This window comes from Crassostrea angulata, chromosome 6 (assembly GCF_025612915.1).
Source record: "Crassostrea angulata isolate pt1a10 chromosome 6, ASM2561291v2, whole genome shotgun sequence".
NCBI classification, from domain to species: domain Eukaryota; kingdom Metazoa; phylum Mollusca; class Bivalvia; order Ostreida; family Ostreidae; genus Magallana; species Magallana angulata.
Genome location: NC_069116.1, coordinates 60,770,540 through 60,797,070, shown reverse-complemented (window position 1 = coordinate 60,797,070; position 26,531 = coordinate 60,770,540). Strand labels below are relative to the sequence as shown.

Genomic DNA, 26,531 nt, shown 5'->3' with positions numbered 1-26,531 from the left:
GCTGCGGGTGGCCGTGCGTATTCTGAGGGATAGTAAAACGCTGCAGTAATCCGAGCGTGACTTAAAAGGACAGTGTTTCTGTCGTGGGGGGCTTATATGTGTTTGCCATTCTCCCTCCACCTTCACCTACAAACGACAAAGGTGGGAGGGGACCTCAGGTACTGCTACATATTATCTATCATACTGATGATCCCAATATCAACCCATTTCAAACGGACCTGCTGAATACCAATTATCTTTGTGATCACTTCAGGGTTGAGACTGTGGATAAGCAACTGGGACAGGGGGATCCGGATGGAGGAAACCTGGGGTTGTAAAGCAACTGCCTGAACTTGTCTATCGTTTTGCTGCCCCTGACCTACATGCAAAGACTCTAGTGCAACTCCCTCTGAATTAACAGGTTGATTATCTGAGGACTGGCATCCGGGCCGTGCAGGCCTGGTGGGCATTTGATTACTGGGGAATGCATTCTGCGTTGTAAATGGATCAATGTCCGGCAAATTTGGGGTTTGCCCCTGAGAATCAGGTGGGAATAAAGTGGTAGCCGCAGTACATCCCATTGGCTGATTTGCAAATTGTTTATCCCTGAGAGTCGGTGTTTCTCCCGGGGTAAGGGGCACATGGGACCATTGTGACATGGGGACCCCTAAATAGTCCCTATGTCGAACAAAATACCTAACACCAGCTTACTAACTTATACCCATGGCTGTCGAGCAAACAAAACCTATAGTATCATCCCTCCCCCTCTCAAACTACCAAAACATTAGGAGGTCCGATATAATCACTGGGGGGAGGGGGGGGGGGGGGAGGAGGGGGTGCTCTCTCTGCATAGCCTACCCTAACATGACCAGTTGTGTCTAAGTATGTGGGTTGCTTAAAAGTATCCACGGAATTTTGCCTGTACATACAGCCGGGCCTAATACCCAGTGGCAACTCGCCCCTATCCTGAGCCATAGACATATATTGGGGTGATCTTTTATCCAACCCCAACGCAGACGTACAGAGGCTCTTCAAATGAAATTAACTAAAAACTAACCTGGAATGCTGATCACGCAGTGACCCGGGTAAACAGCTGGACCTGCCGGTCGCCTCGTCTAGCACATGTCATGCATCTTCTCTAACTGGCTGCAGACGGTAGAATGGTCCTCGTGCAGATTTCTGCGTGATGACGTCACGGCCTATAGTTAGCTTCTACATATATTGACAAGAATTTGCAAACACACATTTCTAATTACATTACTGTGACTACATACAGTGTTTTGAATTTCTTGTTTAATTTTAGGGTCCTCCACACACCCGGAAAAAGTTCTGCCTACCAGCCCATCCTTCTAAATTACTTTATGATATTGATTTTTAGAATGTGTTCGACTTGAAAATGACCCAAAAGATCTCGCATTTGGGTGAAAAAATAAAGTTTTAAAATTTTACCGCTGCTCATGAAAAATAATGGTGGTATAAACTGTTTCAAAATGCGCTAAAATCGCCATGTTGTGACGTACTGTCATAAAAAATAGAAGTCACGGGGTGTCGAGGATGCTTAAGCGATTTTTTTAACGTGTAAATTGATCAAATGGCTAGATTTTTTAAAGATATACTGCAGGCAAAGATTTAGGGGGCACTGGGGGTAAATTCGGTGCAGACTCTCTAAACATAAAATACATATATATCCAACGTTACAAACTCACACAGTCAAGGTACTCGACACTGACCATGGACCGCGTTCTTTTTTTAAAATAAAAATAAAAATTCTGGATTTGGCATGAGCAGATTAAGACTTCTATTGTTTAATCAAATAAATATACAGAGATAAAAAATCGACGGTATTATAAAAATCATGTAATTAACGTTGAGTTTTTTTAAGGTAATGACATGCTACATAGATTGACATCACTGAAGCCCCAGGAACTGCGAGTTGATATGGAGAGATTTAATGGAGAGAAAGCCTATGCTGTTTACTCTAATTTTTCTGTCGGGGACGAGGCTAGTAAATATCAGCTACAGGTGACTGGATACAGTGGGAATGCAGGTAACAATTATACAGAACACTGTGCCGGATAATTATGCCAGTGCCAAGGTGGCATTTTTGCACCCGCTTAAGCTGCATATATCGAAAAATTTAAATATGCCATATGATAGACCATAGCTTAAAGAGTTAACAATCACCTTTGTTATCAGTGTATCTCACCTGTCAGGTAAGATATTTAATTTTTCACAGAGGAAAATCAATATTCCTATAGGTAATTTGAAATTTCCTATCGGAATACAAGAATTACCTATAGGAATTTCAATTCCGATAGGATTTGATAAAATCCGAAAGGAAAACTTAATATCCTATAGGAAAACTACATGTCTGAATCAATTTCCTACAGGAATTACCATTCTCCTGTAGGAATTATAATTCCTACAGGACCTACAGGAATTCTCAGATAGGTAAAGTTAGCTACTAGTAACTGGCTACTAGCAACTAGCTACGAGAAGTAAGAAAAGCTAGTTACTAGTAACTGGCTACGAGATTAAATAAAAGTTGGCTACTAGTAACTGGCTACTAGTAACTGGCTACGAGAAGTAAGAAAAGCTAGCTACTAGTAACTGGCTACGAGAAGTAAGAAAATCTAGCTATTAGTAACTGGCTACGAGATGAAAGAAACTTGGCTTCTAGTAAGTTCTTACTGGCCATGTGAGAACACATTCCAAGAATTTCATTTTGTGTTCTTACGATGTACATTGAACTATATCACTGTCAATTGTCAATATATCTCAAGTAGCTGTATATATAAACTAAAGATATATGCCCGACTTGCTTATATCAACATTCTGTCAAGTCATCCACATAATATTACGACACAATTACTCAGATATCTCTCTTTATGTAGTCAGCTACTTGTGCGTTTCGTTACAAATATCTTTATTTTTTGTCTGTTTTGTCAATATTTCTCAAGTAGCTGAATATAAAGACTGAAGATATATGCCAGACATGCTAATATCAACATTCTGTCAAGTCATCCACATAATATTACGACACAATTACTCAGATATTTCTCTTTATGTAGTCAGCTACTTGTGCATTTTGTTACAAATATCTTTATCTTTTTGCTGTTTTGTCAATATATCTCAAGTAGCTGTATATAGATTGCTGATATTTACAAGTCTTGTTTATTTTAATATTATGTTAGGGCATCCACATGATATTACGACATAATTACTCATTTATCTTTCTCAATGTCGTCGGCTACAAGTGCATTTTGTTATAAAACTTCCATTTTTAACAGTTTAGTTGATAAACCTCAAGTAGCTGTGTAAAAAGAATGAAGATATCTACTAGTATGGTTATTTTAAACATTCTATAAGGTCATCAACATGATATTATGACACAATTACTTAGATATCACTTTAAATCTCGTCAGCTTTTAAAACATTTTGTTAAAATTATTTCTATTTTTTAGGATTTTGTCATCATTTTTCAAGTAGATTTATGTATAGATTGCTCATATTACCCAGTCTTGCTTATTTCAACGTTCTATTAGGCCATTCACATGATATTACGGCGCAACTACTCAGCTATCACTCATAATCTCGTCAGATACTAGTGCATTTTTATTACAGATATCTCCATTTTTAACACTTTCCATGTTACTCAAGTTGCTGTACATATAGATTAAAGATTAAAGCTATCTAGTTTTTAAATTTTGACGAACAAACAAAAACATTTATAATCATAAAAACTGTAAAAATCGTATCTCTAAGGGGATGGGGGAAGGGGGGGGGGCATAGTTTACTTAAAATTTCAATTTCACTGGTTATTTTCTTTCATTCACTTCATCTTTTTACGTGCATACGAAAAACGCATGGGGAGAAACTCTATGTTAAATCCCTTTTTAATTGAAAGAAGTTTTTTTTTTTTGTTTTTTTTTTTGATGAAATGTTTATTAATAAGCCAACTGCTTCTACATACATCACGTACATACATCACAAATTTTCAAGGACACAAAGTATGTTTAAGAAAGCAACGAAAACAATTACATCAATAATGCATATATAATGAACGTTTACTAAGAGAGAAAAAACAAAATACATATTGAGCACCTTTTTTATTGAGAGAGAGAGAGAGAGAGAGAGAGAGAGAGAGAGGGGGGGAGAGAGAGAGCACTCTAGAGTGAGTTAATCACAGGGGTCCAAATTTCCCAGTCTGTATTGAACTTATCCATTTCACTTCTTTCTTTTGCACAGAATTGGAATACTTTATATAACTGTTTTAAATCATTCATAAGGGCATTTACTGTTAATTGGTTTTTCTGGCATCTACTTCTGTATATGTATTTTTTTTTATCAATATGAGTATAATATTGAACGCTTTTGACTTCACATCATCTAAGACTCCAAAGATAAAAGTTTTATTATCAAGGACTATTCTAATTCCCTTAGAGTTGCAAACTCTAACAAATTCTGCTAATAAATGTTGTACCCTTGGACATTCCCATAATAAGTGATATATTGTTTCCTCAGCATCTTCACAAAAGGTACATAGATTAGTATCCACTTTACCAATTTTATACATAAAACTGTTTGTAGTTAATATATAATGGTTTATTCTGTACTGCAACCATTGAAATTTAGAGTCTGAGGTAATAATACAAGAGGCCCATGGGCCACATCGCTCACCTGAGGAACAATAGGTATGATAAAGTCAGCTTAATGGAGTCATAATACAAGCAATCTGGACAATTTACAATAATACACGTAGATCCTGTATAAATAAAATCCATTTTCCCCCTTGGAACTCGGATAGCCCTGATTGCTGCCAATATTTACAAGAGCAGACTTTAATCACCGCTCCTGCACATATATAGGAACTCAACGTTACGCATGCAGGGATGACCGCACACCTACGCAACTCAACAGGTACCAACGTTTCCGCCAACAGCTCAACCTAACGCAAGCAGGGAGTGCCGCACATTTGCGCTAGAAAGGCCTGAACACCTGCAGGGATGACCATACACTAGTGCTCCGCCTCAACCACCACCAATACAAGCAGGTATGACTGTACACTTGTATTAATGCGATATAGAGCAGGAATGACCGCACACTTTGTATCGAAGGTTAGAAAACACGGATGTTCACACACTCAATCTACCCATACCTGTTCAAGTTTAACCCCAAACAGTCGCTCATCATAATGCAATAGACACTGTCCCTATATATGTGCCGGCCGAAAATAATTCATAGTATCTAAAAATTGGAAATCAAGAATAAACAAACTAATCCGGCCTAACCCAAAACTTCTGATGCAGAACAACTTATATACATTGAATATTTATTATTGTATAAAAATAATCATCACAATAATTGGTTAACAGTGGATGCATTAATTAAAATAATCAAGAATCAATAAATCAAGGGCAACAACTCAATACAGTAATACAAAAAGATTCTAATGAAAAAATAGCTGCCTGCTTCAATTTTATAGTCACATCACATGTTGAGTATTGCAGTTCTCAAAAAAATCCTTTACAATTGCTTATATATGGGATATTTAGCTACATCAAACTCTGAACCTTCTTGTGAGGCCGAAGAATTGTCCTGGAGCCAAAGTTTTAACAATTATAAAGAATCTTGCTGATTAGTTTCTGAGAAGAAGATTTTTAAAGATTTACTCTATATATTCCTATGTAAAACTTTAACACCCCCCCCCCATGTCACCCTACCCCCAGGGATCATGATTTCCACAACTTTGAATCTACACTACCTGAGGATACTTCCACACAAGTTTCAGCTTTCCTGGCTAATTAGTTTCTGAGAAGAAGATTTTTAAAGATTAACGCTATATATTTCTATGTAAAATGTTAACACCCCCCCCCCCAATGTGGCCTCACCCTACCCCCAGGGATCATGATTTTTACAACTTTGAATCTACACTACCTGAGGATGCTTCCACACAAGTTTCAGCTTTCCTGGCTGATTAGTTTCTGAGAAGAAGATTTTTAAAGATTTACTCTATATATTCCTATGTAAAATTTCGACCCCCCATTGTGGCCCCACCCTACCCCCAGGGATCATGATTTTCACAACTTTGAATCTACACTACCTGAGGATGCTTCCACACAAGTTTCAGCTTTCCTGGCTGATAAGTTTCTGAGAAGAAGATTTTTAAAGATTTACTCTATATATATTCCTATGTAAAATTTCGACCCCCCATTGAGGCCCCACCCTACCCCCAAGGATCATGATTTTCACAACTTTGAATCTACACTACCTGAGGATGTTTCCACACAAGTTTCAGCTTTCCTGGCTGATTAGTTTATGAGAAGAAGATTTTTAAAGATTTACTCTATATATTCCTATGTAAAACTTCGACCCCCCATTGTGGCCCCACCCTACCCCCGGGGGTCTTGATTTTCACAACTTTGAATCTACACTACCTGAGGATGCTTTCACACATGTTTCAGCTTTCCTGGCTGTTTAGTTTTTGAGAAGAAGATTTTTAAAGATTTACTCTATATATTCCTATGTAAAATTTCGACCCCCCATTGTGGCCCCACCCTACCCCGGGGGTCATGAATTTCACAACTTTTAATCAACACTACCTGAGGATGCTTCCACACAAGTTTCAGCTTTCCTGGCTGATTAGTTTCTGAGAAGAAGATTTTTAAAGATTTACTCTATATATTCCTATGTAAATCTTCGACCCCCCATTGTGGCCCCACCCTACCCCCGGGGGTCATGAATTTCACAACTTTAAATCTACACTACCTGAGGATGCTTCCACACAAGTTTCAGCTTTCCTGGCTGTTTAGTTTCTGAGAAGAAGATTTTTAAAGATTTACTCTATATATTCCTATGTAAAACTTCGACCCCCCATTGTGGCCCCACCCTACCCCCGGGGGTCATGAATTTCACAACTTTGAATCTACACTACCTGAAGATGCTTCCACACAAGTTTCAGCTTTCCTGGCTTTCTGGTTCTTGAGAAGAAGATTTTTGAAAATTTCTCGAAATTTTTCATTATTTTCTAATTATCTCCCCTTTTAAACGGGTGTGGTCCTTAATTTTCACAACTTTGAATCCCCTTTGTCTAAGGATGATTTGTGCCAAGTTTGGTTGAAATTGGCCTAGTAGTTCTTGAGAATATGTTGAAAATGTGAAAAGTTTACGGACAGACAGACAGACGGACAGACGGACAGACGGACAGACAGACAGACGGACGACAGACAAAATGTGATCAGAATAGCTCACTTGAGCTTTCAGCTCAGGTGAGCTAAAAAGATAAATGAAATATTGAAACCCATTGTTTTTCTGTAAAAACAAAATGTTTACTCCATTTTTCTTTTCCCACTGGTGTTACATTTATCTGATTTAATATATCACACATTGGCTTTGAACCTTTTTTTGTTAATACAAAAGTTTTAATATTAAATGGTATAAAAGGTTTGAAAACTTCATTTCTAATGAAGTTGTATTTCCTTAGATCTGAAAGTACAGCTTGTCTTACTCCCATATATGTTAAATAATTCATTTGAATATTGAATTTTCTTTTAAACATTTCAAAATCTAAAAAGTTTTCATTTTCATCAAACAAGTCAATTACACATCTTACTCCTTTAGCATACCATGATTTATAAAAAAAAGAATGATTTCCTATCTTAAATTTATTATTGTTCCACAATGGCTGGCAACAATAATCCTGCCATGATTTTACATTTAAGTTATCTTGGATTTCTTTAAAAGCTATGGTAACTTCCTTCCAAAAATAATTTTTTAACGATTCTTGCATTTGCATAATATAATCTGAACCTGTATTTAATAGCTTTTCTAAATTAATAGAATTCTCCAGCAGTGTTTTCCATTTTGAATTATTATCCTTAATTAATCTCCTAATCCAAGTAGACTTTAATCCTTTAAAGCTATACACGCTATAATTTGCGTCAATTTTGAATAAAGGGGAAAATGTATGTGTTTGATTACTAATAAAAGTTACCTTTATTCTGTTAATTATAATGCTCAATTCGACCACGTAACAAATATATCAAATATTAAACAATAAAAAATATTTATTTTCCTGCCAGGAAAGTAATGCCTCCTCGTGAATATCAATCTATCACGTGATATCGACAGCTAAATTTAGCCTATCATACCAAAACTGGTGAAGGGTCAACATCTTCATAATTGTGACAGTTTCACAAAGGAAAGGATATTTTCAGTAAAGCATAAATTTGTCCGATATACGAGTACAAACAAAAGAAAAAAATACAAGCCTGTGAGTAGATATGAATACTTCCTTTAAAGAAATGACGTAGACCTGTGTTTTTCCCCTATGTGCTATTTATAGATCCTATAAGTGTTAATGCAGAAGTAAGGGTATCGTGGATGGCAAGCGTATTTTACTCATTATACATGTATGTATTTCAAATTAACAACTGTTAAGCATATTAAAAATCAAGTTGGATATTTAATTAGGCAAACAATAACGACCACCTAGTTCTCCGCGGACATGCGCAATGAGGTCGGTTTGCTCTTCCTTCATCAATATTCATGAAAAGGTATATTTTCCTGGCAGGAAAATAAACAATTAAAAATCTATATCTTTGTAACGAGATGGAATTCACCCTTGTAATTTACAGATTAAGGATAACTTTTATAAGTAGACAAACACATGCGTTTTCACTGTCATTCAAAATTGACGCAAATTATAGCGTGTATAGCTTTAATATAGGAATTTATATCAACCATCCTTAACCCACCATGTTCATACTTCTGAGTACATACTTGTCTTTTAATTTTATCACATTTTGAATTCCAAATAAAATTGAATAGAATATTGTGTAATTCTTTTAATGTTTTACTCTGAGGGTTTGGTAAGGCTATAAATAAGTGGTTTAATTGTGAAATTAATAGAGACTTAACCAGTGTTATCCTTCCAACTGGAGTCAAGTGTCGTTTGCTCCATTGTTCGATTACAGATTTTATCCTAACAAGTTTCTTGTCATAATTAAGTTTTACAATTTTATCTAAATCTACATCATAATATATGCCCAAAAGTTTGAATTGAGTTGTCCATTGAAAATTCATTTCTGAACAGATTTTTTCTTCAGAATATTTTTTACTTCCTATCCACACAATCTGAGTTTTTTCTTGGTTTATTTTAAGACCAGATAGTTTATAATAGTCATCTATTTCTTTCATTGTTGCCCTTAATGATTTCTCAGTTCCATCAAGAATTATTGATGTATCATCTGCATATTGTGATATTAAATATTGGGTGTTAATTTTGATTCCTGTAATATCTTCATTATTTTTAATTTTAATTGACAATATTTCCGCACATAATAAAAAAAATGTAAGGCGATATTGGATCACCTTGTCTGCAGCCTCGTCCAAGTTTAAAAAAGTTTGATAAAATGCCTGCCTGGGACACACAGGACATAACATTACATTGAAAAGTTTTAATCCAGTTACAGATAAATGGGCCAAAATTAAAATAATTGAGTGTATTTTGTATAAATTCCCAAGCAACAGAATCAAATGCTTTCTCAAAATCAATCATAACTAATACCCCTGGAATATAATTATTTTCTGTATAGTTCATCAGATCATAAATCAATCTAATATTTTCCCCTATATATCTTCCAGAGATGAAGCCAGTTTGGTCATTACTGATAATTTTATTTAAAACAGTTTTTATCCTGCTTGCTATACAACCTGACCCAATTTTGTATATAACATTGAGCAATGAGATAGGTCTCCAGTTACCAAGGGAGAATTTACTCTTTCCCTCCTTGGGTATACAAGTTATAATTCCTTGTTTCTGAGTAGATGATAATTCTCCTACTTTATATCCATAATTTAAAGATCTAACAACAAAGGAGCCTATTTTATTCCAAAACATTTTTAAAAATTCAACTGTGAACCCATCACTGCCTGGACTTTTATTGTTTGACATACTATTTAAAACCGAAGAAGCTTCCTTATATGTTATATATCCTTCAATTGATTTTCTTTCATTGTCAGATAATTTATGGACAGAATAATCTTTTAGAATGTCACTTAGTGAAATATCTGTACTTTCTGTTATCATCAAATTATTTGCATACAAGTTTTTATAAAAATTTTCCAGTTCATTTAAAATCTCCTCTTGTTTAACTATTTCTATCTGTTCATTATTTTCTGTTAGTATTATCTTTGGAATAATTTTACTAGTATAGTGACGATTTTCTAAATTTAGAAAATAATTAGTTGGTTTTTCTCCCTCATTTATCCATTTAGAGCGTGAACGCACCAAACTACCCATGACCTTATAGTTTCTTATATTTTCTAATTCTTTTTTCTTTTCATTTATTTTATCTATATGTTTTTCATATTCCTTTTCCAATTCTAAAAGCTCTTCTAGTAACCCCTTTTCCTTTTCTGTCCTTTGCTTTTTTAAATAGCTTGCAAATGAGATAGTTTTTGATCTAATTTCCATCAACAGTGTCTCCAGAAAAAGCTGGTCGTTAATTGTAAATTGGATTTCAGAATCTGGAATATCTAGAATAGACTCTTTTTTGTACATTGGAACTGCATATTGGATTTTAATTTGATTAATATGACAGTTAATACTTTGCACATACTCTAAATCTTTTAAAAGGGAGTTGTTAAATTTCCAAAGGCAACTACCATGTTTAAAATCATTAAACTTTAAAGAGATAAAAACAGGAGAATGATCTGATCTATAGCTTATCATGATATCACTATTTCTAACTTCTTTTATAAGTGAAGCTGAAATAAGAAAAAAGTCTAGACGTGCTTGTTTCAGAGGTGTAGGTTTTCTCCAAGTATACCTCTTGTCATATGGATGAAATTCTCTATATATATCTACTAAACTGTAAGACATCATATGCTCTAAGACCATTTCTCTCGCTTTCGGATTATTAACATGTAAGTAATTATAATAATCTTGATTTGTATCTAATACCAAATTAAAATCTCCAACAATAATCATCTCATCATTTTGTAATTTGTTAACAATATTGCTCACATTCTGGTAAAATTCTGGAGAATCCTCATTAGGTCCATACAAACATACTAAGCTTAACTTTCTATTCTCTATTGAGATACTAAGTGCCAATAAATTCCCTGTATTCTCTACTTTCATTTGCTCATGTATTTTGAAATCAAAATTGTTATTAAAGAGAATAGCAACTCCTCTCGATTTCGAAAAAAAGGAATTAAAACAAGCCTCATAACCCCATTCGTTTCTAATATCTTGTTCCATCTCCTCAGTAAAATGTGTGTCTACTAAACATAGGATATTACATTTTTGTTGTCCCTAGAATTGAAAAATATCTTTTCTTTTCTTAGCATCATTTAATCCTTGACAATTAACCGAAATGATTTTAATTTCAGCCATTATTAATTACAGGTTTTAACAGGGCTCGACATTAACGCTTGTCCGCTTGTCCGGTACCAGTTAAAAAAATATACGGACAAGTGAATATTGCTTGCCACTTGTCCGACTGGACAAGTGCATTTTTATGTAAAGAAGTCTCCAACATTTTAAAAAGTAAAGATAGTTTTGTGATAAGTTTATCTGTAGTCCCGTTATAAGTTTATCGATTAGTTATTTTGAATTTGATCCCGACTTCAAATTGAATCAATTGAGTTACTCTTGATGAATTACAGTCAAGTCGTACCCAACCCGACTCGCACCCAAACCAACTCGTACCCAAATATTTCAGTACGACTTCACTAGTCAACTCGTACCCACGGGGAAAAATATATTTACACTAGGAAAATAAAATGAATGGCTTTTATTCGTATGTTGTTATGTTTTGTATATTATCGATAACATTAATATGCGAATTGTATAACAAATTTAAAAGAATTTGTTATAAAAATCTGGTATACTATAGTTCTGTACTTGAATGCGGACGGATCATGAATGGTTATGAGCAGGTTAACTATCATCAATTAAAATTAAAATTAATTGCTTTATGTGATTCCGTTCAACCGATCAACCAATGAGTTTGTCAGCACAAAATAAACATGCTGCTCAATTCCGGCATACTTAGGTAACACAAAAAGAGATATAAATAAATAATTAATATATTTTTAAAAAAAAATAGGTAAATAGAATTGCTGAGATGTATGCGAATTACTTCAGAAAATGTTTTAATTCGAACTTTATAAAGAAGAAAAAAAAAATAACACCGGATAATTATACAAAGAGAAGGGAAATATAAAATGAAAGTTGACGACAATAGACAAAATATTTCCGGCGTACTAAAGGTAGCATGAAAAGATAAATAAAAAAGAAAATAAATAAATAAATAATACTAAGATAGATGAAAAAAAAAATAATTATGAAAATAAATAAATAAATAAAAAATTAATTCATAAATATATAAATAAATAAATGAAAAAAAGGAGTTTAAGGAAACAATGAAAAAACTCTTTAATTTAACGATATTTACAAATTACATATATGTAATAGTTATTCCTTGTCATTGTATTGGTTAAGTTGTATTTTAACCATATGAAATAACAAGTTCACCCATCCAGAGTATTGGCTACCTCACACAAGTGTTCCTCCATGATTCGCCAGCGGTCCGGTGTTGTATAGCAGTTTTTCCCCCATAGTAGCTTCTCTCCCCGGAAAACCTACTATATAGTAGCCTTTCCCCCTGGGGGGAAAACCTACTATATAGTAGCTTTTCCCCCATAGTAGCGTTTCTCCCTCACGTTTTTTGTTCAGATTTTATAAAAAATATTTATGGAAACCCAGTAAGGATTAAAATCAATGTTTTTATACTCCTAGGTTGTATATCTGCATTCATCTGTACATGTTAAGTTTCGTTTTGCCGATTAATTATTTTTATAGACAATGCCAAAAATTGAACATGTGCGTAATGGAATTATATGTAGAACTAAATTAATTTAGGTAATTAATTGAAAAAAAGTACTTGGTTTTACAAGATATACACTTATATGCATAATTCTGTGTTCTGAATTTTTAAGTGAACAATGTTTTGAGAGTTTTTTTAAATAAATCTATCACTCCGTCTGCCTGTTTGTGCAATTTTAATGTAGGCTAAACCTCTGTTTTAGAGAAAAAAAAATTTCCGATGTTTCAGAGCCCGATGTTTAAAATCCTATTATAATGAATATAGTGCATATTCTTTAGGGTGCCATATCTCATAAACTAGAGATAACCACATCACCATATATTCACAGTGGCAGTGGTTTACCACTTGTAGACGACTCTGAAAATTTGAGCCCCCAGGGTAAGGGCCCTCGATGCAGTGCAGTGCACGTGTGTAATCCTGATTTAAAAATAGATCAGCCACCATATTTGAACTGTGAAAAAGGGGGAGGGGTCATCGCAACAAGTTGTAACATATTGTCTTTCTTTTGTACTTGCACTTAACAAGAGCAATAAACACCCCAAAAAAATACAATATTTATTTTTTGCATTTGTGTTCTTGCATTACAGAAAGTCACTCCCACACAATCTGCAATATTCAACATCAAATATTCTGCAATATTCAACTTCAACATCTGAAAACTTTTGAAGTTTTAATTCATTTGACAAGCAGCTTGTCATATATGCTCAAGAGCACATTACCATAATACCGGCATACTCAATTAGAACCTTATCAAGTACTGATTACCACAACCATACACTTTAAACTTTCCCGTGCAAAGTTTGAACGCCAGAATGTATGCATATCGAACACGACTTACCTACAAAACCTTAAGCCCCGCCCCTATCTCTTATTGGCGTTTCCACAAAAGAAAATCATTTTATTCTAATTCACCGAGTTCAACCGAAATAAATTATATATAACGGTACGATGTGTTGGATTATCATTATTACAAGAGAGTCATCAGTTTGGATTAAAACAAATATATATTTATACAGCTGGAATGTTTACTGGAGGAACTAAATCGCCATGCGGGGTGTGACCCGATTTTCGTTCAGTTGGGCGATTTCATTAATCTTGAAAAGGGATCATAACTCGCGGGTCTTACTAAATGTACATTACTACTTTTAACAATTATACTAATCAAGTGCGTTTTTTAATTCGATAGATTTCTTCCAAAACATCCGATCCAATGTATGATATACATGTATGTAGCTGTTACAAAACAAATGTCAAAAAATTCATCTGTCCCCCTCCCCATGGATCTCTGCCAATGGATGAGTTCATTGGTTGCGTAAACGGTAATAGCAGGACTTCGCGCCATAATGTCTCATTTATAGTTTTTGCGCGCCGATTAGTTGACGAGTCCGTTGGGGTCATGCGAATACCCCTGTGTTTTCATCACAGGCACGTAGCATCAGCTTGCACTTTTCTTAACTTTATGTGATAAATGGAAATATCATGGATTTGCCCCCCCCCCTCAACTTTTGTAGGAGCATATGCAATAAATGGAACTGCAAAAAGGAATTCTAATTGAATTGAAGTTACAGTTAGGGTTTTCTTTCATGAATTTGAGAATTCACCCCTTTTAATTGCTTGTCAAGATGATTTTGATGAAGCTGCCCACACACATTCAAAAACAATACGTGTTTGTATACCCTTTTATATGGTTGGAAATTTTTTTAAATGTCTTTCAGTTGATTTTGCATCTTAATACAAGTTTAAAAAACTAATATTTAATCTCCAGCTTTCAAGCTTACATGCACTTATGATATGTGTACATTCCTAAAAAATTGAATTAATAAAATAAATGAATTTCAAGTGATATAATTTTATGTACATGCTCTAGATCGAAGAAAAGACTGACATTTCGTCTTAAATTTGCACGTTCCGTTTATAAATTTATGATCAGCAGCAAAAATTAAAATTCATTTCTGATAAGATAGCTTAATTGATACATGCACGCTTCCATTGAATGATTTTGTTTAGTCAGACAAGCTTTTTGGAAAGCTATTACTTGTGATTGAATAGTGTTCTATAAGTGGGGCCCGGATCTCAAATTCTAGAGATGACCACTAAACCATATTTTCTCAGTGGTAGTTGTATAGCACTAGTATATGACCCTGAAAATTTTAGCCCCCAGGGAAGGGGTCCTTGATGTTTCCGAGTCCGATGTTTAAAATCCAATTATAATGAATAGTGTATTTTTTAGGGCCATATATCTCAAAAACTAGAGATGACAACATCACCATATTTTTACGGTCATTTAAAATTAAAAACATCATTTGAAAATACACACTCACTTATATATTTCCTTATCAAAATTGTTAAAAATTACGTTTAATTCTGCTTTTCTTTTTTTACGAACAAAAATATTTTTTAAAAAAAGGGACGCGGTTAAATTGATTATTCTTTAAAACATTTTATCAATTCATAAGATGACTAATCGTATAATAAATAACTTAATAAATAAATCAATAAATTTTTATTCATAAAAGTAGCAACCGAAAAACAAAAATAAATAACCAACAAAAGCGCACTTGATATACGGCTTTTTTTACTTGCCAATCGATTAAAAGAACAAGCTTATATCTAAAAAAAAATTAGTCAGCTCATCACCAAAAAAATGTGTTAGTTTTAATTTTTAATAACCTTTTTCATTGTTCAAAGAAATAATATGGTATACAAGTAAATCTTTATTGCAAAAATATGAAATAAATAGTATGATACGATTTTTAGTTAAGTGAATCGTATATCTTTTTTATATGGCATCGTTTTTAAAATTGTATATGTATAAACCACGTTAACGTTGCAAAATAAAAAACGGAAAAATTAGCACGCAGTGAATGATAATATATACATAAGGTTAGTTCAGGCTCCATTTCATATTTTTCAAAGTAACCAGCAAAAATACTTACTTTGTTCTGGATGTAAAGTTACATTTAAAAAAAAAAATGTTTACATCATAAAACCTCGCGTTTCATAAAAAATGTGCTTAAAGACATAAATATAAATATCCGTGACTTTAAAACAAAATTGTAAATACTAACTTTACACAAGCCTTTAATACATAATTAATTATAATACCCCTTACCCATGACTTATAACCCAATCAATCGAAGTAAAACATTTCAGTTTCTCATCATATCATTGCACCCTTTCTCTCGTTTGATATTTAGAAGTAAAATATACGATTATATTTAAGATCGTTCAATTCTAACGGTATTAATTTATTCCCTTCCTCTACAAAATTAAGTCAAGATTGGTCAGTTAGTTTCCTGGGAGGAGCTTTTTCATAGATGATAATACATGAGAAAATTAGAGTTCCAAACCGGCGTACTTTCACTCAAATGTATTCTGACGTGTTCTGTGAAAAATGTCAATGTCATAACGTCGAAGTCAAAAGTGTAGATAAGCATCGTTTAGATAAAAAAGATTAGAGGTATTCCGAAACCCGTGTAAAAGATGTTCCAAAAAGGTGTAACAAATGGTGAAATAAATGGTGATGACACAGGAATGTTATGAAGGCGCGTGCCTTTGTTCATATCAGGGGTGAAAAAAACATGTATTTTATTCTATGTATTAATATTTGCCATAATTATCTTTTATTATGAGAAATTCATATCACATCAGTTATTGCAAATTATTGCCACGAATGGTCCGCCTTAAACACGACCGGAATGTAAAAAAGGGGGAAAATGTACTATATAGTAGGTTTTCCGTGGGGGTAATCTGGCTATAAAAAGGGGGAAAACCCACTATATAGTCAGCTTTCCGTGGGGGAAAAACTGCTATATAGCCATTTTTCCGGGGGGGAAAACTACTATATAGCCATTTTTCCGGGGGGAAAGATGGCTAGGGGGAAAAGGCACTATATAACACCGGACCAAGGTGTCTGGGGCCACTGAAAGAAGTTAACTGCGAGGAAAAGTCTCTCTCCTCTGAAGCTACGAGTACAAAAGAGGAATACATTTTAAACATTGAAACGCTTGCGTTTACAGCTTCAAATTTCTGCTTAGGATTTTATCTTTCCTAAAACACAGGTTTCTAACCGAAACTATTTTCCATGCACATTTATACGCACTATACGGAGCAGATATGTATGGCAATAAATGTTTCTTATAAAACAAAGCATACATGTGCAAAAAATAGCATACACTTTTTTGTCTCGACTAAATTTTTAATAACCGACTTTACAGACAGCAGATTCCAGTGAGAGTAAATCCGGAACGAAACTGTATAAGGATTCATTGTCTGACGTCATGACGTCAGGCATATCTAAGGTTTAAAAGTTGCATTCTCCAAAACAGTGCAGACAATGAGACAAGCAATATCATGATTTTTCACAAAAAAGATTAAAATGTCAGCATAAACACTCACAATTGATGAAAATGTTATATTGCATGTAATAACAACAGCGAGCAAGAGTTTTCAAGTAAAAGGGACGTTCACCATGCAGTGCACGTGTGTAATCCTGATTTAAACATAGATCAGAATTCCATTATATTTGAACGATGGAAAAAGGGGAGGGGGTCATCGCAACAGGTTGTAACATATTGTCTATTACGGTACAATGTAAGTAATAATTGGTGTTGGATTAACATTATTACAAAAGAGTCATCAGTTTTGATTAAAACAAATATATATTTATATAGCTGGAATGTTTCCTGAAGGAACTTAATCGCCGAAGCGGGGTGTGACCCGATTTTCGTTCAGTTGGGCAATTTCAGTAATCTTGAAAAAGGATCATAACTCGCGTTTCATACTAAATGTACCTTACTACATTTAACAATTACTAATCAAGTGTGTTTCTTAATTCGTTAGATTCCTTCCAAAACATCCGATCCAAAGTAAATATACATGTATGTAGCTGTTACAAAACAAATGTCAAAAATTCATCTGACCCCCTCCCCATGGATCATGAGTTCATTCGTTGCGTGAACGGTAATAGCAGGATTTCGCGCCATAATGTCTCATTCATAGTTTTTGCGCACCGATTTGTTGACGTTGTCCGTTAGGATCATGCGAATACCCAAGAGCACACCATGTGTTTACATCACAGGCACGTAGCATCGGGGTTTGGGGTGAGGGGGCTGTTTCCCCCTCCCCACTTTTTTGGTAGCTGGCACTTTTCTTAACTTTATATGATAAATGGAAATATCATGGGTTTGCCCTCCCCCTCCACTTTTGTAGGAGCATGCCATAAATGAAACTGCGAATAAGGAATGATTTGATTTGAACATATTTTATTGTGTAAATTACACAAAAGGATTGGAAACAAGTTTTTACAACTTACAAGTTCCTCTCCTAATGCTAATACATACAATATACAATTATCATAGTATTATTACATGTAACTTATAGTTATTGACTTTTATTATAATTAAATTCATAGACATGCATTTACAAAGTACTTGCGAATATATAGTAGATAACGTTAATATTCAGTATAAAAAGCAAAAAGGAATTTAAATATTTAATCTTCCAGACTCTTTATTATGAACTTTTAAACTGCTAAAAAATAAAGAAGTTTGTATTGTAAGACTATATTGACAAAACCGCCAAAAAATAAAGATATTTGTAACGAAATGCACAAATAGCTGACTACATAAAGAGAGATATCTGAGTAATTGTGTCGTAATATTATGTGGATGACTTGACAGAATGTTGATATTAGCATGTCTGGCATATATCTTCAATTTATATATTCAGCTACTTGAGATATATTGACAAAACAGCCAAAAAAGAATGATATTTGTAACAAAATGCACAAGTAGCTGACTACATAAAGAGAGATATCTGAGTAATTGTGTCGTAATATTATGTGGATGACTTGACAGAATGTTGATATTAGCATGTCTGGCATATATCTTCAATTTATATATTCAGCTACTTGAGATATATTGACAAAACAGCCAAAAAAGAATGATATTTGTAACAAAATGCACAAGTAGCTGACTACATAAAGAGAGATATCTGAGTAATTGTGTCGTAATATTATGTGGATGACTTGACAGAATGTTGATATTAGCATGTCTGGCATATATCTTCAATCTATATATTCAGCTACTTGAGATATATTGACAAAACCGCCAAAAAATAAAGATATATGTAACGATATGCACAAGTAGCTGACTACATAAAGAGAGATATCTGAGTAATTGTGTGATCATATTATGTGGATGACTTGGCAGAATGTTGATATTAGCAAGTCGGGCATATATCTTCAGTCTATATATACAGCTATTTGAGATATATTGACAATTGACAGTGATATAGTGCAATGTACATCGTAAGAAGACAAAATGAAATTCTTGGAATGTGTTCTCACATGGACAGTAAGAAGTAACTAGAAGCCAAGTTTCTTTCATCTCGTAGCCAGATACTAGTAGCTAGCTTTTCTTACTTCTCGTAACCAGGTACTAGTAACCAGTTACTAGTAGCCAACTTTTATTTAATCTCGTAGCCAGCTACTAGTAGCTAGCTTTTCTTACTTCTTGTAGCCAGTTTCTAGTAGCTAACTTTACCTATCTTCAATTCTCCTATGGAAATTATCATTTTCCGATAGGATATTAATTTTGAAAGGTAAATATCTCACCTGTAAGGTGAAACACACTAAAACAACACTGATTATATACTCTCTAGACAATGGTATCATTTGGTATACATGGAGTTTTCCGAAACTGCATCTTAAGCGGGTGCAAAATTGCCACCTTGGCACTGGCATAATTATCCGGCACAGTGTTACAGTGTCTATCTTTCAGAACTTTAATACTTTCCTGCACTTTGACTGACCAAGTAAAATTAAAACAAAGTAAGTCGCCACTTAATCATGATGAGAAATTTTTCATTGGTCATTTTTTGTAGCAATTCAAATTGTCAAGTATAGTTATTGATGACAACTATTTTCATTTGAGATACATATATTAGTTTTATAATTCCACTTTTTAAGTTGATTGTTCTATGGACATAAATCACGAATCACAGTGCAACTGTATGGAATAGTTTGGATTACGGCAAAAACAGCTGTCATATTAACGACAATGATCAGGAATGGTTTGATTCGATATTAAGACTTATTTTCTTAAATCATACAAAGTGTTGGAAAAGAGTGTTTGTTAAACAAAACTTCAATCTGATATTTAAGAAATAAACAACGTTATTTAGTGAACCTGGCGTTATGAATAGCAATTGCTCTGTTGGCATATTCCATGATGCGCTAGCGCATCATGGAAAATACGCCAGCAGAGTAGTTGCTATTCATAACGCCATGTTTACTTAATAATCGTTGTTTATTACTTATATTTGCACTTTACCACTCGCAAATACCCTGTATTAGCCTAGACCTTGACATTTAGCTATTGCATCAAAAATAAACATTCAGACTGTAATGTATCTTTTTAATTCACATAGATTTGTTAACAAAATCAATGATATGTTATAGCAGTAATTCCTTTAAAATGTCATTTTAACTTAAAGACATGTTTGAATTAAATACATCAATTTTTTGAGTTTTGGAGAAAACACATGGAAATGAATATGACTTCACACCTTTATGACGTCAGGGTATACAGACAAAGCAATTGCGATTATGGAAAAATAATTGCAGTTCCTCGGTATGGACTTATAGTGGGAAAGAACAATGGATATGCAAATATACTAGTATACATCTATGTATAAGTATTTCAATACCATTCATATTGATTGTTCTATCTATTGAAATAATTCACACAATGATGTACAACCACTGTGATTGTAGGGGATAGCCTGTCTTACAACAACAACATGGAGTTTACTACACCGGACCAGGATAACGACTTGTGGAGCTTTAACTGTGCCACTCTTTGGAGATCGGGATGGTGGTTCAGCGACTGTTCCAGATCCAACCCTAATGGACAGTACACCGACTCTGAGAAAACTGGTTTAAAATACCTTACATGGTCATACTGGACAAACTCGTATAAATCTCTGAAATCAATACAGCTGATGATCCGTCCTCGGGCCTGACATCGAGATGTAACGTTATCCTCATTATGTTGCCAAATGTAGCAGTTTTCTCTCTCTGTGTATTTACTTTATTTACCTGCATGTTTTTGTTTGTCAATTGACTATCAGATACTTTTGCACCATATGTAAATATTTAAACTACTCTTTATTATTTATAAATATATGAATTTTAAACGAATTGTATTTTGCTTTGATTTATAATTATCATGATGTAAAAGAAATGTTTGAATCATTTTGTTTAGTTTGTATAAATTATTAAACATTACGATGATACTTCCAATATTGAATGTTACCGGTTCTTTCAGAGTACTTATATTCATTTGAAATTAGAGATCACTTTTGTACAAACAATTACAAATAAAATAGTTAGTTTTCCATATTTAGGATGAATCTGATAATACATATTCGACAATCCCCTTCATATTTTTTTTAATTTAGGTTCAATGTCTTTAACCGTAAATTGCTTCTTCATGTATTCTGGCATAAATCTTTGTCAAGTAATAAACTGCTCGTTAACATTACTTCGTGTGTTTGAGTTACTCTACTCATTACCAGAATGGTTGTCTGCTATAGTTTATGTTTATTTCAAAACTTATACCACACAATATTTAAATATTTTTTTGAAATCTATGGTAAGGTTTTGCTGACATTTCTTATCATATTTACATACAGTAACTAGCTATAGTTATAATAATGTAGCAATGAGCAAGTATTCACGATACATTGAGATGCTCACTTTACATTTAATTCGGGGCCGAGTTTCACAAAAAATCTTAATATATCGTATAATATAATTAATATAAATTATAACTACGGATTTTCCTATGATGAAACAGATGTAAAATTTGAATATAAGCATCCAAGCTTAACAGAGCAGAGATTGGACTTTTAAGTTAACTGTAATAAAAACCCGTGTTTTGTACAAAAGTTGACCTGAAATAAAAATCATAAACAAATGAATTTCAGATGAAACAGGCAAACAATAGCAATAGGCGATAAAATGGATTAAAAAAGCAATGGAAGATCCAGGATTTTTTTTCCGGAAACAGGGATGTTCATCACTAGCCACCCCCCCCCCCCCCACCCCCCATCAAAGAACGACCCTTTCCTTCAAGAAAACACATTTTTTTTTCTTTAAAAAATACAGATATTGTTGATGGATAAGGCAGATCATTCAGTCATTATATTATTGAGGAGTCATTACCTATTCACGTTTTTTTTACTTAAGGAAAGGATCCCTTGATTCTCTGGCAGTTCAATGTCTATTTATAAAAAAATCACACAGGGTGCTAGCTATGACTATGACAGACCTGATAAGCGCATGATCGAAAGTAAATAAAACATGAGGATGTCCAAGTACATGTAGAATAGTAGGCAGATCAATCGCTTCTCAACAATACATGTAGAATAGTGGAAAATACGGTCCATGGGCCACACCGCTCACCTGAGCAACAATAGACATAATAAAATCAACTTTCTGGAGAAATATATACAAAATATCAAAACAATTTAGTATTTGTATGTGGATCCTGTATATAAAAAATATCCCGTTCATATTTGTATGTTTATCATTGCGCCCCTGTAAAGGGTGATTTTACACTTCATATCACATAATGAGCAATGCAGTTCTCGAGAAGATCTTAAACAACTGTTTATATATGGGTTATAAACCTACATCAAACTTTGAACCCCTTGTGAGGCCTACGAATTGTCCAGAGTCCAGTGTTAAACCCGTACAGGCTACCATAGGTAGAACTCTTTTGTCAAGTGAGGTAATTTTATATCTTGCTACGTTATTCTGTTTATTTGGCGGTAAGCACATGGTGCAGCGAAGTCAGGAAAACCCTCATATATTACGAAAATAAGGCACAAGGAGGTAAATACATTTATGTTCTGTGTAAAGATCATTTGCTTATTCTAATATTAATTTTCAATACATGTATATTGAATTCTGTGTAATTGTTTACAGTTTCACGGTGAAGTTTGGTACTGTTGGTCACTGCGGTGGGAATACCCGTATTTTTGTTCTACATTAAACATGTTAAACTTCATCAGTCAAAACCAAGTCAACCTAGTTTTATCTACGGGAAGGTCGATCCATAACCGCATATCTCTGCCGTAACATCCAGAGTCAAAACAATTTTTAAGAATCAACAATATGTCAAAATGCCTGCATATAAGTAAAACCATACATATAAAATTACTTTTGAGTTTCTGGAAATAATTTAAATTTTTTTCTTTGTAAACTGAATCCTCGATGTGGCCCCACCCTACTCCTCAAGATTTTGATTTGAACGACGAATCTGAATCTACTTTATTTGAGGTTGCCTTCACTAAATTACAGCTTTTCTAGACAAACGGCTTTTTTAGAAGATGCTTCCACACAAGTTTCAGCTTTCCCGGCTGATTAGTTTCTAAGAAGATTTTTTTTTCAAAGATTTACTCTATATATTTCTATGTACATATTTGAACCCCATACACTTTGGCCTCACCCTTCCCCGTGGGTCTTCATTTTCACAGTATTGAATCTACCCTATCTGAGAAAGCTTTTATACAAGTTACAGCTTTCCCGGGTGACCAGTTTCTGAGAAGATTTTTAAAGATTTACTACATGTACATATTCCTAAAATGTAAAAATTCCATCCCCCATTATGGCCCTATTCTACCCCTGTGGGACACGCTTTTCGAACCTTTAAATCTACACTACCTGATGATGCTACCACACACATTTTTTGGCTTTCCTGGCTGGTTAGTTTTTGATAAGATTTTTAGAGATTCTTTCTTTATAATCTTATGTTCAAAATTGAATCCCTATTGTGACCCCACCCTACCCCCTGGTGTCATGAAATTCACAACTTAAATTTACCTTACCTGAAGATGCATCCACACAAGTCTCAGTTTTTCTGGCCAATTATTTGGTGAGGAGAAGATTTTTGAAGAATTTTCTATATATTATATTCTTTTTTTTAAATTTCACCTCCCCATTGTGCCCCTATCCTACTTCCGGGGATCATGATTCTCACAACTTTGAATTTACATTACCCGAGGATGCTACCACAAAAATTTCAGATTTCCTGGCAAATTAGTTTCTGTGAAAAGAATTTTTTTAGTTTTCTTCTATGTATTTCTATGCAAAAAATTGACCCCCCCCCCCCCCACACACACTGTCGCACCACAATACCCCCGAAGGTCATGATTTTCCCAACTTTGAATCTACACTACGTGAGGATACTTAATAGTAATGATAATAATGTCCTTTTTTCATACATGATAGCACAATAAGTTTACAAAACTAGTTCACAATGTGGTCCTGAAAACGAATTTACAGACAGCAACTATATACAGAAACTGACAAAGCATAAAAAACAGGTATTTCTGAGAGAAAAAAAATATATACATTATATGTGATATAAACTACGTGTAATTGCCTAAAATATAAGTTTTAGCTTTTCCTGGTCATATGGCTCTTGAGGAGATTTTTTGAATTTTTTTTTTTTTTCAATAATTCCTTATTATTTCCCCTTGTAAAAGGTGTGGTCCCTAATTTTCACAACTTTGAGACCTACTTGCCTAAGGGTGCTTTGTGCCGAGTTTGGTTGAAATTGGCCAATGGTTCTGGAAAAGATGTTGAAAAAGTAAAAAGTTTACAGACAGAATGCTCACATGAGCTTTTAGTTCAGGTGAGCTTAAAACCAGTCCATTATTTTATAGGTGAAAATGTAAAATAAGTTCGTACCTATCTATCTAACATATGTCTTAAACCAGCTATAATATTGTATTAAGTGGGAACAAAATTACTTGTAGCACTTGGCAAATTAGAACCAAATAGAAATAGACAACTGGAACCATGGCGATTCAGTACAGGTACAGGTTACTTCTACCTGTCAGACAGGTAAATGTATGTGTCTTTTGTGGCAGAATCAGTGTTTGACACATAACGCTAATTATAAAATCAAGGAAGAAAGTACTTATTAATAACCAAAAGTTTGTATATGTACGTACAAGTCGGTGTTCATTTATACATAATGTCCAATTAAATATAAGTAAATGAGGACAAAATTACTGGGATCTAGATACAAACATATATATTTAGTTTATACAAAACATGTTTAGATATAAACAGGTATTAAAAATATATGAAACATACATTTTTAGAATCAATTAGAGATAACAATAACCACTGCCTGCTAGATTCCAATTTACATTTTATTTAAACTTGACTACAAGATGTGACTAGAATATGATAAAACACTCCATCTAAAACAAAATATACTGGTCAACTAAATACAGCAAGCAAATAATGATTTGTCATTCCAATGCAACGGACATTGGCAAAAAACCATTCCATTGAAAGAATTATCTAGCTGTTAAGAGGGTAAGGGTACAAAGATCAATACAACTGTATAGGGTTATATAATTAGCAGAAGGAGTTAAGGGGATATTCAACATTTTCCTAAAAATGAATAATAAAAAACCCAAATGTTTACCCCTCCCCATATCCGTGTAAGAAGGTAGGAATGCAAAGATTAATACAACTGTATAAGGTTATATATTGATTAGCCAAAGAAGATAAGGAGATACTCAATTGAAAATGTTCTTAAAATGAATAATAAACATCTATACCCTCTCCCCACCCACCTCACATCCATGTGGTGCTAATGTTCCACTCAAGAGTCGTTTTATGTTAAATTAACATTTTTGCATTTTCCAAATCTTTGTGACCTTTGAGAGGTTTATATATCTCCTTCATAGCATTGAAATTTGATAGAACAACATTCACATCCTCCATGTGTTTAAAGAGGAGTAAGCAGACACTACAAACTGTGTAACACATACTTATAGGACATTAACACCTGTGTAACACATACGTATAGGACATTCACACCTGTGTAACACATACGTATAGGACATTCACACCTGTGTAACACATACGTATGAACAATCACACCTGTGTAACACATCCGTATAGGACATTCAAACCTGTATAACACATACGTATAGGACATTCAAACCTGTATAACACATACGTATAGGACATTCACACCTGTGTAACACATACGTATAGGACAATCACACCTGTGTAACGCTTACATATAGGACATCCACACCTGTGTAACACGTACGTAGAGGACATTCACACCTGTGTAACACATACATATAGGACATTCACACCTGTGTAACATATACATATAGGACATTCACACCTGTGTAACACATACGTATAGGACATTCACACCTGTGTAACACATACATATAGGACATTCACACCTGTGTAACACATACATATAGGACATTCACACCTGTATAACACATACATATAGGACATTCACACCTGTGTAACACATCTGTATAGGACATTTACACCTGTGTAACACATACATTTAGGACATTCACACCTGTGTAACACATCCGTTTAGGACATTCACACTTGTGTAACACATACATATAGGACATTCACACCTGTGTAACACAAACATATAGGACATTCACACCTGTGTAACATGTACGTTGAGGACATTCACACCTGTGTAACACATACGTATAGGACATTCACACCTGTGTAACACATACGTATAGGACATTCACACCTGTGTAACAAATACGTATGAACAATCACACCTGTGTAACACA

At 34.0% G+C, this 26,531-nt stretch overlaps 1 protein-coding gene across 1 annotated transcript in view; it reads left to right on the top strand.

The window, feature by feature from the left end:
- LOC128189856 (angiopoietin-1-like) overlaps window positions 1–21,194 on the top strand; it is a 30,832-nt gene extending 9,638 nt beyond the window's left edge. Inside the window, exons 3-4 of the mRNA XM_052861631.1 lie at window positions 1,862–2,026; window positions 20,653–21,194. Coding sequence (XP_052717591.1) covers window positions 1,862–2,026; window positions 20,653–20,900 — 413 coding nt within the window. The 3' untranslated portion in view covers window positions 20,901–21,194. The remainder of the gene's footprint in view (window positions 1–1,861; window positions 2,027–20,652) is intronic.
- The last annotated feature ends 5,337 nt before the right edge of the window (window positions 21,195–26,531 follow it).